The sequence below is a fragment of the Rhincodon typus genome, chromosome 28 (genome assembly GCF_021869965.1).
Source record: "Rhincodon typus isolate 14 chromosome 28, sRhiTyp1.1, whole genome shotgun sequence".
Taxonomy (NCBI): Eukaryota; Metazoa; Chordata; class Chondrichthyes; order Orectolobiformes; family Rhincodontidae; genus Rhincodon; species Rhincodon typus.
The window spans coordinates 5,374,487-5,389,228 of record NC_063359.1 but is presented as its reverse complement, the minus strand read 5'-3'; the positions used below and the strand labels follow the sequence as shown (position 1 = coordinate 5,389,228).

The following is a 14,742-nucleotide window of genomic DNA, read 5'->3' as shown; positions in this document are numbered from 1 at the left end:
AATGCGGGGTTAGACAAGGGAAATGCGGGGTTAGACAAGGGAAATGCAGGGTTAGACAAGGGAAATGCAGGGTTAGACAAGGGAAATGCAGGGGTAGGGGAATGGGTCTGGGTGGGATGCTCTTCTGAGGGGCTCTGTGGACTTGTTGGGCCGAAGGGCCCGTTTCCACACTGTAGGGATTCTGTGATTCTGTGACATTCTTAAAAAGAAAGTAAGTATCACCTCTGAATTAACAGTGTGACCTCTCACTTCAAATTCCCCTAGTTAACATCTCTCTTCTGAGAGGGAACATCCTGCCAGTACCTACCGAGTTTAGTCCCCTCAGGATTTTACACGCTTCAATAATTGCAAAACAAATAAGGGCAGGACTTGTACAGTTATTGGTAGGGCACTGGGTAGTGTTGTCAAACAGAGAGACTTAGGGTTTCAGGTGCATAGTTCTTTGAAAGTTGTGTCACAGGTAGACAGGGTGGTTAAGGTGTTTAGCACGCTTGCCTTCATTGCTCAGCCCATTGAGTATAGGAATTGGGGCGTCATGTTGAGGTTGTATAAGATGTTGGTGAGACCACGTTTGAAGTACTGTATACAGTTCTAGTTGCTAAGGATGCTAATAAACTGGAGAGGGTGCAGAAAAGATTTACAAGGACATTACTAGAATTGGAGGGTTTGAGTTATAAGGAGAGGCTGGATTGGTTGAGACTTTTCCCACTGGAACGTAGGAGGTTGTGGGGGATGACCTTATAGAGGTTTATGAAATCAAGAGGGGCATAGATAAGGTGAATAGCAAGGGTCTTTTCCCTGGGTGGGGTGGGGGGGGGGGGGGGGGGGTGTGGCAGCGGAGAGTTCAAAACTAGGGGTCATATTTTTAAGGTGAGAGCAGGAAAATTTAAAAGGGACTTGAGGGACAACTCCTTCACACAGAGGGTGGTTTGTATGTGGGATGAACTGCCAGAGGTAGTAGTAAATGCAGGTACCATTACAACATTTGAGAGAGATTTGGACAGGTACGTGAATAAGAAAGGTTTAGAGGGATATGGGCCAAATACAGACAAGTGGGATTAGGTTAGTTTGGGAAACTTGTTGGAGTTGGACTGAAGGACCGGTTTCCATGTCGTATGACTCTAAACCAAGTTTTATTTTCTAAACCTGCATGAAATGCAAAATAAAAACACAATATGGAGAAATGTACATTTGACATCACATCTATGGAGAAAGAGAAAGACACAGAGATAGCAAGAACTGCAGATGCTGGAGTCAGAGTCAATATAGCGTGAAGCTGAAGGAGCACAGCAGGTCAGGCAGCATCAGAGGAACAGGAAAGTCAATGTTTCGGGTCAGGCCCCTGATGTGGGATGTCCTGATGAAGGGTCCCGACCTGAAGTGTCGACTCTCCTGCTCCTGCTCCTCTGATGCTGCCTGACAAGCTGTGTTCCTCCAGCTCCACACTGTATTGACAGAGAAAGACAGTTCACCTTCCAGGTCAGTGACCTCGCACCAGAACAGTGAATGGTTCTGACGAAAGGTCATCAAACCAAGAACATTAACTCTGCTTCTCTCTCCACAGATGCAGCATCTCTCTCCACAGATGTTGCATGACCTGCTGCACATTTCCAACATTTTAGGTTTTTATTACCATAGAAATGGCTCTGACAGTGTGCAGACCATATGACCAGTGTACACAATGCCTTTCCAGTCAGTGATGTGACAGGACCTTTCATGAAAAACAAATAATTTAAGAATTCATTCACTCTCTCGTCACCCCCTTCTTGGTGTCCAAAGACGGCAATTCACTCAACTTATAGAGATATATATCGACACAATGAAAGGTCAACAGCGACATGATTGCAATTCCTCTAATTAATGTGTGAAGGGCAATTATTGATTTACCTCTCCAACTGTTGGCTCCTGCTCTCCCAGCCCAACAATAAGGATGCAATCAGCCTGCCTGATACAGCGCTGGGTCCAGGGAGTCATGCTGCTGTCAGACTGGTACAGTACAATTCGATGGATATCTTCCTGCTGAGCTAGCCAGCTTGATAATCGGTACTCATGGATGCTACATAAAGAAAAAGACAAGAAATCGTTCAGAAATGGAACAATGGAAATCTACAGCACATCATTCTACATCGATGGAGAGAATGGGCAAGAAAACAACAAGAGAACAGAGGATTTTAATAGATTTAGAAAAGGAAGGTGGAGGAAATTAAAGAGATACTCCAAGCACAGAGACAGAGAGTCAATGCATCACCTATGACCTGATAAAAAAAAACCATCAATATCCCATCAGATGATGGAAAATATCATCAAGGTGACCTTGGACTTATGGATCCAAAAACATTCCACCACCATGGAGTTTACCATCTTATTTCTGGATCTATTGGAGATTAAATTAATGGAGATCGATTGCTGTGCATAGTCAACTCCATTATCATTAGAGATCCCTTCCAGGATGATAGGCAGCAAACAAAATGGGTTTTGGTCTTTTTCATTTTGCAATTCCTACCTCAGGTGGAAAGAGACACTCTGAGCTATGTTTAGGATGGGAAGCCGACGGGGAGAAAGTGTTGGTGGGGCTGGGTCTGTGGCTTTGGTGTTGGTCTGTTTCCTTCTTTGCTGTTTAAGACAGACAGACTCCATGTGCTTTGCTAACATTTTATTTTAATTTTGGACATGACATGCAGGCTTGCTGCTTTCCCAACTCCTCCAATTTTCTAGCCCATTCCCTGAGCAAGTCTCTGACTACTGCAGTACCTCATTGCTTCTTTCTATTGTTTTGAGAGACTGTCCTGTCCTGTAACAATCTCTGGCTTTTTGTTTAAACAAGTGACCAAAACATCATGCATTTATAGAACACGTTTATCTTGGAAAAGCAATCCAAGATGGCTCACCAAGATGTCAAGATGCTTATAGGAACGCTGGTTTCTTTTCTTAGCCTTTTTACTTCAATGCCTAAAAAGTTATCAGTCATTTTTCAGTTCTAAAGACGAATGCGACCCAAATTTCAAACTGGTTTCTTCTCTCAAATAATGCTGATTGACTATTTTCCTGTATTTGTTTCAGATTTATGCTATTTGCAAACTTCGTTTTTTTTCCCAGAATTGTATCGTTAACAGAATCATCAAACCCATTCATTCACATTTGCAGATAACAAGGTGTAGAGCTGGATGAACACAGCAGGCCAAGCAGCATCATAGGAGCAGGAAGGCTGACGTTTCGGGCCTAGACCCTTCAGCAGAAATGGGCCTTCCTACTAGCCTTCCTGCTCAGCCTGCTGTGTTCATCCAGCTCTACACCTGGTTATCTCAGATTCTCCAGCATCTGCAGTTCCTACTATCTCTCATTCACATTTGCAATTCTGTCTTTAAAATGATGCTGATACATAAAGGAGAAACCGCTTTTGTTAGCAGAGGTAAGCAGAGGACAGAAAATAATTGGCAAAAAACCCAGCAGGAAATGTGGACGCTTTTAAAAAAAATACAGTTAGTTACAATGTTGTGGAATGCACCAAGTATACTTGAAAAGGGGAAATTTGTAGAAGCAAATCAGGGGACAATCAGGCTGTGATGCAAACAGCTTTTCTACAAACAGTCAACTACAGACACAAAGGGCCAATGGCCTCCTTCTGGGCTGTATGATTTGATATATAACTACACCAAACCAATGCTGCCCAAATGAAATAGCTGAATAGCCAACTGAAAGACTGCAGCAATAGAATTTCAGCCAACTGTGCTAGTTTAATAGAAAATGTCATGCAAACATTTACATAATGTTGGTAAATAGTAAATGCACTTTGCATACATGTACTTAGTTAACAAACCTCTGTCACCACTCAGCAACCAAAGAAATGAATCATTCACATCAATTATAATGATGATTTCCTTATTACCAAAAATTGTTTAAAGTATGAAAGCATAATCCATAAAAACGAGCAGTGAGGTCAACGCCCAACATTGGTGGTTATTTCTCAATATCATTTACTGATCATAATTAATTTATCCATAGCTGGATTTCCAATTAGCCACAAGTGGCCAAAAGTACTCTCTTTGGACAACACTGCTCTAAACTATCAAGATTCCAATTTACTTACAGCACAATGGAAGAGCTTAAGAGAAACCGGAATTGCTTTTTAATCCCCAAGCAATAGCACTTCACTCAGCATCATAGTTTATAAGCAGAGCATAAAGAAACCAGCCTCAGCCAGAACAATAATCCACAGCAGAAAATTAATTCTCTGTTCCCTAGCCTCAATGTATTACCCTCAATGCCACCTAGGCTGGAATGAGATAACTCAGCGCTGTGCAGGCAACAAAACTAGGACCCTATGAATTTATGATGCCATGTCACCAAACCAACTGAGAAAATCCAAAGTTTACAATGAAGTTTGGGCTCAAATGATTCCAAACTACAATGCATTGAATTTGGACTTCTCCCAACTTTCAGATGGGTGATCCATCCAGCCTATACAATAAATTTGTTATCTGTACATTTACTGTTACCTCTTGGCATTATGCGTATAACCTGTCCCAGCCAACACTCCCTGTGAAATGAGAGTAACTAAAATAAAAGACAGTGTAAACCAAGATGGAACAAGCTAGATGGAAGAGATAGGAGATCAACAAAGGCAGAGTATGACCTAACCTGTCCAAAGCAGTAGATCCAAGACGCTGTTTGATGACATCACTGTTCAGTAGTAAGGTAGGACCTGAAATGAAACAACTGACTTCAGTTTTATGTAAAATTAAACAATGAACTAATAAGATATACCAATTATCACAGTAAAGGATTTACAGCAAAGAATTACTATGAGCATTTAGAGTACAACTGACGTGTAAATAAATAATACAAATAAACAAGGTCAAATAGCCATCAGGGATCAATGGATATGGGGAAATTATTCATTAGTCTGAAAATATTTTCCGCAGTATATTTTTTATTTTGTGCAAAGCTGTAGTAATTGGGCAGCCAATTATGATGGACTTATAGAAATTCAGGATAGTTTGTGCCGACATTGTGGTGGGCCAAATCAAGAGGACTTGCCTTATTTATTCCACAATCTCAGTGAGGTGAAATTCCTGGAATTCCTAATCAGACAGCACTGCGGGAGCCACAGCGACAGCAGCACTCACCACCTCCTGTTTAAACATGGGCAACAAATTCTGACCAAAGAATCAATTTCTAAAAATGCATGACATTCTCAAAACTGCATCATCACATTTCACAGCTACAGGTGCACTATGGTATGATGAGCACAGTTGCTGTGCAAAGCAGTCTTTGGCGATTTTCTGAGGAGAAATGGAATAAATTGTAGTTGAATGATCCAGCACTAAAGCAAAACTTGAAACAATTAGTGCAGCATATTGACCACCTGCAGACTGTCAATGATACAACCCATATAACTGTCAATTGCTTGCTAGACCAGCATGATACCCCTCACCACAGATGGTTTCTGGGGGAAGAAGGATATAAACTATCCTAACATGGAGTTATGCTATGTCTACTGGATATGAAAGCACCATGAAGATTTGCAGCAAAACAATGGCTACATACACTATTTACAAATTCCTATATCACCTCATCTACTTTCCATCTCCGCAGCCTCCTGCATTCATACAATTCTGAGATCTCATCACCTTTCTCCAATATAGTCTCTCATTTCTCCCCAATTTTCTTTACTCCAACAATAGCAGTCATGCCATCAGCTGTCCAGGCACAATATTCAGGAATCCTCTCCTTAAACCTCTTTATCCTTCCTAAAGAAGCGAGAGAGAACGTTACAACTCCTCCTTAACATTTATGGGCATTACAATTGCTGACACCAAAATCATCAACAAAATGGAGGTCACCATGACAGGAAACTGAAACAGACTAATCACAGTGTAGCCACTAGAGTAGCCCAAGTGATGGAAATTCTGCAGCAAGTAGTTCTCCTTTCGACTCTCCAAATCCTTTCTCATCCACAAGGCACAAGTCAGGAGTGTGAAGGAATACACTCCAGTTACCTTTTGAGTGCGCACCACCAAGAACACTCAAGAAACACAGCTCATTCACGACAAGCAGTCTGCTTTATTGGGATCCCATCCACCATCTCAAATACACACCTTCAGAACAGTCTGGTACCCACAAGATGCTTTGCAGAAACTCGCCAAATGCTTTCAATAGCATTTTCCAAACCTACAACTTCCACCATTCAACCCCTCAAGCCAGCTCTGCCATTTAATAAGATTATGGTTCATCTGATCATGACCTCAACAAACTTTTCTGGTCTTTGTCCGTAATCCTTGACTTCATCAAAGTGCAAGAATTTGAATATATTCAAAGCTGAATGAGATACTGATTCAGTCTCCATACGTCTATGAGTTCAAGAATCCCAAAAATTCACAAACTTCAGAAGACATTTCTCCTGTCCATATTAAATGTGCAGTCTCCTATTCTGAATCTAAACTCAACAAATCTTGGTTTCAATAAGATCACTTCTCATTCTTCTAAACTCCAATGAGTATAGGTCCAACTTACTCAACCTTCCTCAGAACCTCTTCATCCTAGAAATCAACCCCATGAGCCTTCTTTAAGCTTCTGCCAATGCAGTATGTACCACTGCAGAAGGGAGATCAAAACTGTGTGTGGTCTTACCAACACCCTGGACAGCAAACAAGATGTCACTACTTTGATATTTCACCCCACTTGCAAAAAAGGCCAACATTTCACTAGCCTTTCTAATTACTTGTTACACCTGCATGCTTACATTTTGTGTTTCAGTTCAAGGTCTCTGCATCTCAGCATTCTGTAGTCCCTCTACATTTAAATAATATTCTACAAGGTCCCCTCAAAGTCACTCACGATCCTAAACTGGAACTATACGACCATTCCTTCACTGTGGCTCGGTCAAAATCCTGTAACAAACTCAATACCAGCATTGAAGGTTTGCTTACAGCACAGCAGTGGAAGAAGGAGCTTCACATTATCACAAACAATTCGGAACAGACAATAAATACTGGCTTTGCTAGCAATGTCCACAGCCCTCAAACAAGGCAGGCATTTCTTAAAACTTATCCCTTTTGTTGGCCTAATATCTCCTTACATGGCACTGGAAGCAGAATGAAGCAGATACCGAGACTGACTAGCATAGAGAGAAAACCAGAAGGGAAAAATACTTCCCTTTTACAACCTTAGGACTGCCCAATGTGCTTTACAGCCAATGAAATACTTTTAAAGTGTGGTCTCTGCTGTTTCCAAATACAAAGCAGCCAATTTGTGCAGAGTAAGTTTCCACTAACAGCAATTTGATAATGAACACAATCTCTTTTTGTGACGTTGAGAGATTAATACCAGTCATGACACTAGAGCTAATTTCTCTGCTTGTTTTCAAGAGTGCACCATGGGATCTTTTACGCTGCCCAGTCCATCGTACAGCCAACCTTCCATCCATTGACTCCATCTGTACTTCTCGCTGCCTCAGGAAGGCAGCCAATAACATCAAACACCTCTCCCACCCCAGTAATAATCCCTTGCAACCTCCTCCGTCGGGCAGAAGGTACAAAAGCTTAAACACACGTACCAACAGATTCAAGAACAGCTTCCTCCCCACTGTCATTAGACTTCTGAACCTCTCAAATTTCAAATTTAATATCAACATCACTCTTTGTGCATTTTTGCTGCAGCCATAACATTGTATTCCTCACCCTGATCTATTACCCCAATGCATTTTGCATGGTATAATCTGCTTGTACTGCACATAAAACAAAACTTTTCGCTATACCTAGATAAATGTGACAATAATAGATCAAATCAATGAATCAAATCCCAAAACGGGGAATTGGGACGCGAAAGACAGCATCATGTTCCCTCTGTATCATGCTTGTGCATTAGATTTTTATGCTCTATTTTCTGGACTGGAGCTAGAAGCCACAACCTTCTGACTCAAAGGTGAGAACATTCCTAATTGTAATATGGCTGACACCGAAACAGAGAAAGCAGCAGCAACATTGAAGGTATGCATGAGAACATATCAAAATCATTACATGCAATATCATAGAGTGACTGATTAAAAGTCTTGTCTATGCAAATAATGCCCACCAAAAAGGAAAAACTTGTTTTTAAAAGGATGTCTAAACATGTACTCAGGCCAACTATAAATGTTTTAGAAATACTGGATTAGAGGCAAGATTTTTCTGTCATACCTATTTGTAACATCTGTCAAATCTGGCTGCTGCAAACAGACTTAGCCATTCATTTTGGCCACTAGGTTTGTTGATGCTAATTTTCAAGGTAGGTGGGTGCATTTCTCACTGAGCTGTGACAGCACTAGCTAAAACTGTAATAAATGGTCTTGGGGTAGTTCTATCCACAGCCAATTCAATCAATACTTCTGCAATCAGGGAGTCAGGCTTGGAGCTTCAAGTTTGAAGTCTCTTTCCTATACTGTCTCAACACACACACTGACAACACCCCTTCCATCACCCCCTTCATACACCAGGCCCACTCTACAATTCCATCACAGATCCTGAACTGATCTCGTCCCAAATGGATCTAAGCTTTGAAAGCTACATTCCAGCTATTCCAGGGTTGATTTGTTCAGAATTTCCCCAATAATTGCATTTCTTTGGCAACATTTACTTTGAATAAGGCTCAATTTCTCATTCGCTAATGGAGGAAAATAAAATGTTTCGACAAATTGTATCCTTGCCATTGATGAAGCCAATGCTGCCACCAGTCTCCCCCTCCATAGTTACGTAGATCTAGTCACATCACAGCAGCTGTGATGGTGACAGGGGTCAAGAGGAACTTAAACATTTCACCAGTGACCCAGGGAAACCTGTACCAGTGTTGTTTTGCCTTATAGAACAGGTTAATGTAATCACTAAAACAAAACCACAAGCTCAAGGTCCTGGCCAATGTTCCCATGCCCCGTCTCTCCATTCCAAATCTGGTATACTCAATGAACTCGCAGAACTTCCACACTTAAGAGGATTCCTCCTAACCACTCTACCTCCTTAGTACCCAATCAAAATCTCATTTTTGAAATTTATTTTCCAACATCAAGTTCATCTTGCCTTATTTTGGCAGCTTCGGGTAAGGAAGGAGATTCCGAGAGGTTGCTGCAGTAGAGAATGCAGTGTGGATCCGGTCGTTCCTCATGGCTGTATCCTGGTGGGTCCTTCGACTAGGGCTATTCAGCGGCAGCTGAAAGTGAGCTGGGTCCATTCCCTGGATTCCAATAACCGGTTTGGGAATCCTTGTTGCCAGCAGTGTAGGACCCCTTTCAGTGGCGGCATCAGTCTGTGAATCCATGTGGTTTTTTCTTCAGCTTCGTGGGGGTCCGGCCCACGATTCCAAGGTTGGGGGCTCAGATCCTCGAGCCCAGAACCATGAAATGGGCTAAGATTGACTTTGTCTTAAATTCTCTTTTTTAAAAAGCTCTTTTTTATTATTGTTATACTATCATGGAAAGACAGTTATTGCAAACATTTTATTTATTTTTCTCATTTATTACTATGATTTATACTTTTGAAGGTCTGTCACGCTGGACTTTACGTAGTTTTGCTTCCCTTAAGAATTTGTACTCAACAACCTGTACCTAGGAACCTTTGTACCTAAGATGGCATTACGAATGGCAACTTGTAAACTTTGTCACCTACTCAACATGAGTATGGTGAAAAGTTGATTCTATATTCTAAAGCTGGAAAGAAAACTAGAGAGTGATTGGCTGGCTAGTTTAGTGGGCGAGGGTGGAAGAGCACAGATCAGCGATGAAGTACTTTCCTATAGAAAGGGGAAAAGAAATAGGTGAAGAAATGAATGTATTCTACTGTTTTACAAATTAGCACAATGCAAGTAGTTTACAGCAAACTGGAACAGTAGATCAGTCGAAAAGGTCATGGGAAAGAGTGGTGAGGACAAGATTTATGCTAGGAGTTCCATCAGAGTTGAGCCATTAAGCAAACACGAGCCAATGTTCTACATTTCTACACCTAACATCCTCCAAAACCGGAAAGATGAGGAAAACCCAGTTACACAGTTCAACAGAGACTCTGGTGTAAACGAGGTAATTACCCTCCTCTGTAGATTTCTCTGGAGAGTAGATGGTGTGGTGAAGGGAGTGACAAGACCTCAGATAACTAGTGATAGTGGGTACAAACTTTGACAAACAAGTCAGGAAAAGAATGGAAATTAAACATTAATTACCGATAGCAAGCTTGAGAGAGAGTTCAGTCGTGTGGAAAGACTACAGAAGTTTCAATTCTTCTGCTTACAGCAAGGAGGTTTAACAGGGTGTTTAAAATTATGGCTTTGAAATAAAAATCCTTTGGAGCTACACAGCGGGTCTACACCCAAAAGAAATAAATGTTTTCTTACTCAGCAAGTTATCATCTGGAATCAACTTCCTGAGAGGGCGATTGAAGTAAATTGAATAACAATTGCATACAATTACTTGAAAAGGAGATGATTTCAGGGCCACAGGCAAAGTGCAAGGGAACAACTGTAAGTGGATGGTTCCTTTAAAGAACAGTTCAGATCCGTTAGGTGGAAAAGTCTCCTGTGTTTTATGATTCTATGAATTAGGGCTAAATATATCACAGATGGAGACAAGGAGTTATTTTTGTTCAGGAATGTGAGTTAACTACCAGCAGGCAAAACCCTTCACTGATCAATGCCTAGATATACCAGCTCACAAACTATTGATCTTTTGCCCAGGAATTACACAGGAACAAGGCTGTAACAGTACTGATAATCCTGGCTATTTCAAACTCAATCATGATGATGGGAGCCACAGAGTCAAAACCGAAAACAATCAAATTAGGATTGATGTCAGGAAGCAAACAAAAATATGAAAGGGATTTCCTTGCTTAGGAAGCATAAACCCCAAAATTTAAAACACGGTGGATCTGTAAGTTCTGAAAAGAATCAATGAGCTAAGAGGAGACATTTTTTCATTCACCTGGTGAAATGCTATATTATTGGAAAGGAGATAAATCTGCATTAAGCATACATATCAGGCCTGCAATACAAAGGTCCGGATAATTTAACAGTCATACGCAAAGTACTATACGTGATAGAAAAACAGCATGCATACATCTTGATAGCGAGAAATACATTACAATAAAGTACATCACAGAATAATGCAGATGCCATCAAATACATCAAAAGGAAACATAATGGGGCATATGGAATCGTGGTCCCCATTGTGATTAGTAACAGCACAGTTGCCGTTTTGGGTTGCAGGTGCCTCATGGGTAGAATTAATAGAGGTTATTCCTTCTCATGGGGTCCTCACGTACCAAATCAGAAACGTCAGCGGGGGTGGAGGGAGAAATTTCTTAAAATAGCTCCTTGTTGCAGTCAGCTGGATGATATGCACTGTGGTCTGGGAAAGGAATGCATTCATAATGAAGGAGCCACTTGCAATTTGGTTCTAATTGCAAGGCATTCAATAAAGTTCCACATGGTAGACTGGTTAGCAAGGTTAGATCACATGGAATACAGGGAGAGCTAGCCATTTGGATACAAAACTGGCTTGAAGGTGGGAGACAGATGGTGATGGTGGAGAGTTGTTTTTCAGACTGGAGGCCTGCGGCCAGCATTGTGCCACAAGGATTGGTGCTGGTCCACTACTTTTTGTCATTTATATAAATGATCTGGATGTGAATATAGGAGGAATGGTTAGTAAGTTTGCAGATGACACCAAAATTGGCGGTGTAGAAGACAGTGAAGAAGATTACCTCAGAGCTGCATTTTGGTAAGGCAAATCAGGGCAGGACAGAAACACTTCATGGTAGGGTCCTAGGGAGTGTTGCTGAGCAAAGAGGCCTTGGGGTACAGGTGCATAGTTCCTTAAAGCTGGAGTCTCAGGTAGACAGTATAGTGAATAAGGCATTTGATACATGTGTCTTTATTTGTCAGTGCCTTGAATATAGGAGTTAGGTCGTCATGTTGTGGCTGTCCAGGACATTGGTTAGGCTACTTTTGGAATACTGCATTCAATTCATAGTGCATTCATAGTCCCTGCTATAGGAAAGATGTTGTGAAACTTGAAAGGATGCAGAAAAGATTTACAAGGATGTTGAAGGTTTGAACTAGAGGGAAGAGGCTGAATAGGCTGGGGCTATTTTCTCTGGAGCGGAGGCTGACCTTATAGAGGCTTCTAAAATCATGAAGGGCATGAATAGGGTGAATAGCCAAAGTCTTTTCTCCAGGGTAAGGGAATCCAAAACTAGAGGGCATAGGTTTAAGGTGAGAGGAAAAAGATACAAGAAGGGACTTAAGGGGCAACTTTTTCATGCAGAGGGTGGCACATGTATGGAATGAGCTGCCAGAGGAAGTGGTGGAGGCTGATAGAATTATAACATTTAAAAGGCGTCTAGATAGGCATATGAATAGAAAAGGTTTAGAGGGATATGTGCCAAATGGGACGAGATTAATTTAGGATATCTGATCAGCGTGGATGAATTGAATCGAAGGGTCTGTTTCTGTGCTGACCAACTCAGACTCTAAACAATACATTGCTGCTATCAAATTAAAGATCACAATAATGATAAAGGAAAGCATCACTCTAGGGTGGGGTGGGGTGGGGGATGGAGTCTTGCCTGAGGACTGATGTAGGTACTTTTACACATTGCATTTATCCTTCTCTCAGTTATAGAAGCTGAGTCATTGCACACAATACAGCCTTCAAACTGCAGATTACAAAACCAGCATTGTCACTGCAATATAATCTCCCTTAATCCATTACCAAAATAATTAGCCTTAAATTGTAAGCCTGGAATGTCACTGTTGACCAAGGGAGGTAAAGCCACAAAAACATTTTACTCTCTAACCTGATTTCAGTCAGCTGAAGGGTCTATTTCTATATTATACAGCTCTATAACTCTATGATCATAGGCTACAGCATTCTCCCACAAAAGGTGGAAATATTGGCTGGAAAAGACAAATTTGGAAATACCAACTCTCAAAAACAGAGCTGCAAGTCCAGATGCAAATGGTCAAATGAATAAAAGCACAGTCTCTATCAGCAATAATAGATCATTCCTATGGTTCAAGACATTGCTAATACTGCTCATCTCTTCACGTAGGACAGACACTTCCCGAATGATCACACTGATTGCCAAACTAATTTTAATTAACTCTTGATTGCAACTTTTAATATCTGCTCACAAGGTGTAATTAAGCACAATTTAAAAACAAGCAAGTGCAATAAAAAACAAACAAAACAGATCACATAGATGCTGATATTCAAAATCATTTTCAACGAAATGATAACGTGCCATTCTGATTTTGACACAAAATAGGGACAAATTATTTCATAATCTCCCCATTTCAATTACTTAAATATGGAATATTCATTTACTTACTGAATCCTTTCATTCAATCCCTTTAAATTGCTGGAACATGAGTACATTCCAAAAGCAACAGAGTAAAAACTCAGATGCAAGACATATTAACCAGCCATTGAGCTGTTTAAATATAGCTCCGTTGTACCTGTCTCAGTTCAACAGGCCCTGTACATTTAGCAACCTGCCTTACACGTTACCAAATACGTGGGGAAGTTATGGCTTTGTTTATCTTCAGTGGGTTTTAAAAACCTTCCATGCAGGTACAGCAAACAATTAGGAAAGCAAACAGTATCTATCTGAAAGATACCATATAGGATTGAAGTACAACAGTGAAAGAGTCTTAACAATTACATATAGATGATGGGTTTTAAAGTGATGGGGCCTTAACCAGAGTACAATATGCACATTTTCTGAAGAAGAGTCTAGGCCCGAAACGTTAGCTTTCCTGCTCCTCTGATGCTGCTTGGCCTGCTGTGTTCATCCAGCTCTACACCTTGTTATCTACAATATGTAAGTTTGGTCTCCTTACCGGAGGAAAGCCACATTTGCCCTCGAGGGTTCAAAGGTTCCCTAGAATGATTCCTAGCATAAGGATATTGTCCTACTGACAAAGACTGAGTAGACTAGGCCCAGATTATCTGAAGGCTGAGATGATCTCATTGAAATGCAAAGTATATGCAATGCAAATGATGCTGTGAGAATGTTACCCCTAGCTGGGGAACTGAGAATACAGTCCCCAAAATAAGGGGTTGGCCACTTTGGACTGATTTGAAATGATTTATTGATTAATTCTTTGAATGTGGGCATCACTGGCTAGGCCAGCATTTATTGCCCTTCCCTAATTGCTCAGAGGGAAGTTAAGAATCAACCACATTGCTGTGGGTCTGCAGTTGCATTTGGCCAGATCAGGTAAGGATGGTAGTTTCCTTCCTGAAGGGCATCAGTGAACCAAATAGGGTTGTCTAACTGTCAAGGAAGTTTCATGGTCATCATTAGACTCTTAATTCCAGATTTTTATTGAATTCAAATTCCATCATCAGCCATGGCAGGATTTGATCCTTTGTTTCCAGAATGTTACCTGGGTCAGTAGGCTAGTGATAAGACTAAGAAGGGTAAGACCATCATCTTTCCTACAAGGCTTTACTTCAAGGTTGATCAATCTTTGAAATTCTATAATCCATATAGTTTTGGATGTTCAGTTGCTGACTATGTTCAAGGCAGAGATCTATGGATTTTCTTCTACCAAGGGATATGAGGATAATGCAAAAAAGGTGGAGCTGAAATAGATCAGCTATAATCTTATTGATTGCTGAGGCATGCTTAGAGGTCCAAATGACCTACTGCAGTTTCTAAGCATTTTTTTTTGAGTGTTATTCCAATGCCAAAACTTTTGACCGAACAAAAGCAAAAGTCT

At 40.9% G+C, this 14,742-nt stretch overlaps 1 protein-coding gene across 3 annotated transcripts in view; it reads right to left on the bottom strand.

Moving 5' to 3' along the window:
* Window positions 1–14,742, bottom strand: part of pnpla7b (patatin-like phospholipase domain containing 7b) — a 312,946-nt gene that overhangs the window by 136,101 nt on the left and 162,103 nt on the right. For all 3 annotated transcript variants that reach the window (XM_048613831.1, XM_048613829.1, XM_048613830.1), the window contains 2 exons: window positions 4,639–4,702; window positions 1,888–2,056 (listed from right to left, as the gene is read on the bottom strand). In XM_048613831.1, the coding sequence (XP_048469788.1) occupies window positions 1,888–2,056; window positions 4,639–4,702 (233 nt within the window). The remainder of the gene's footprint in view (window positions 1–1,887; window positions 2,057–4,638; window positions 4,703–14,742) is intronic.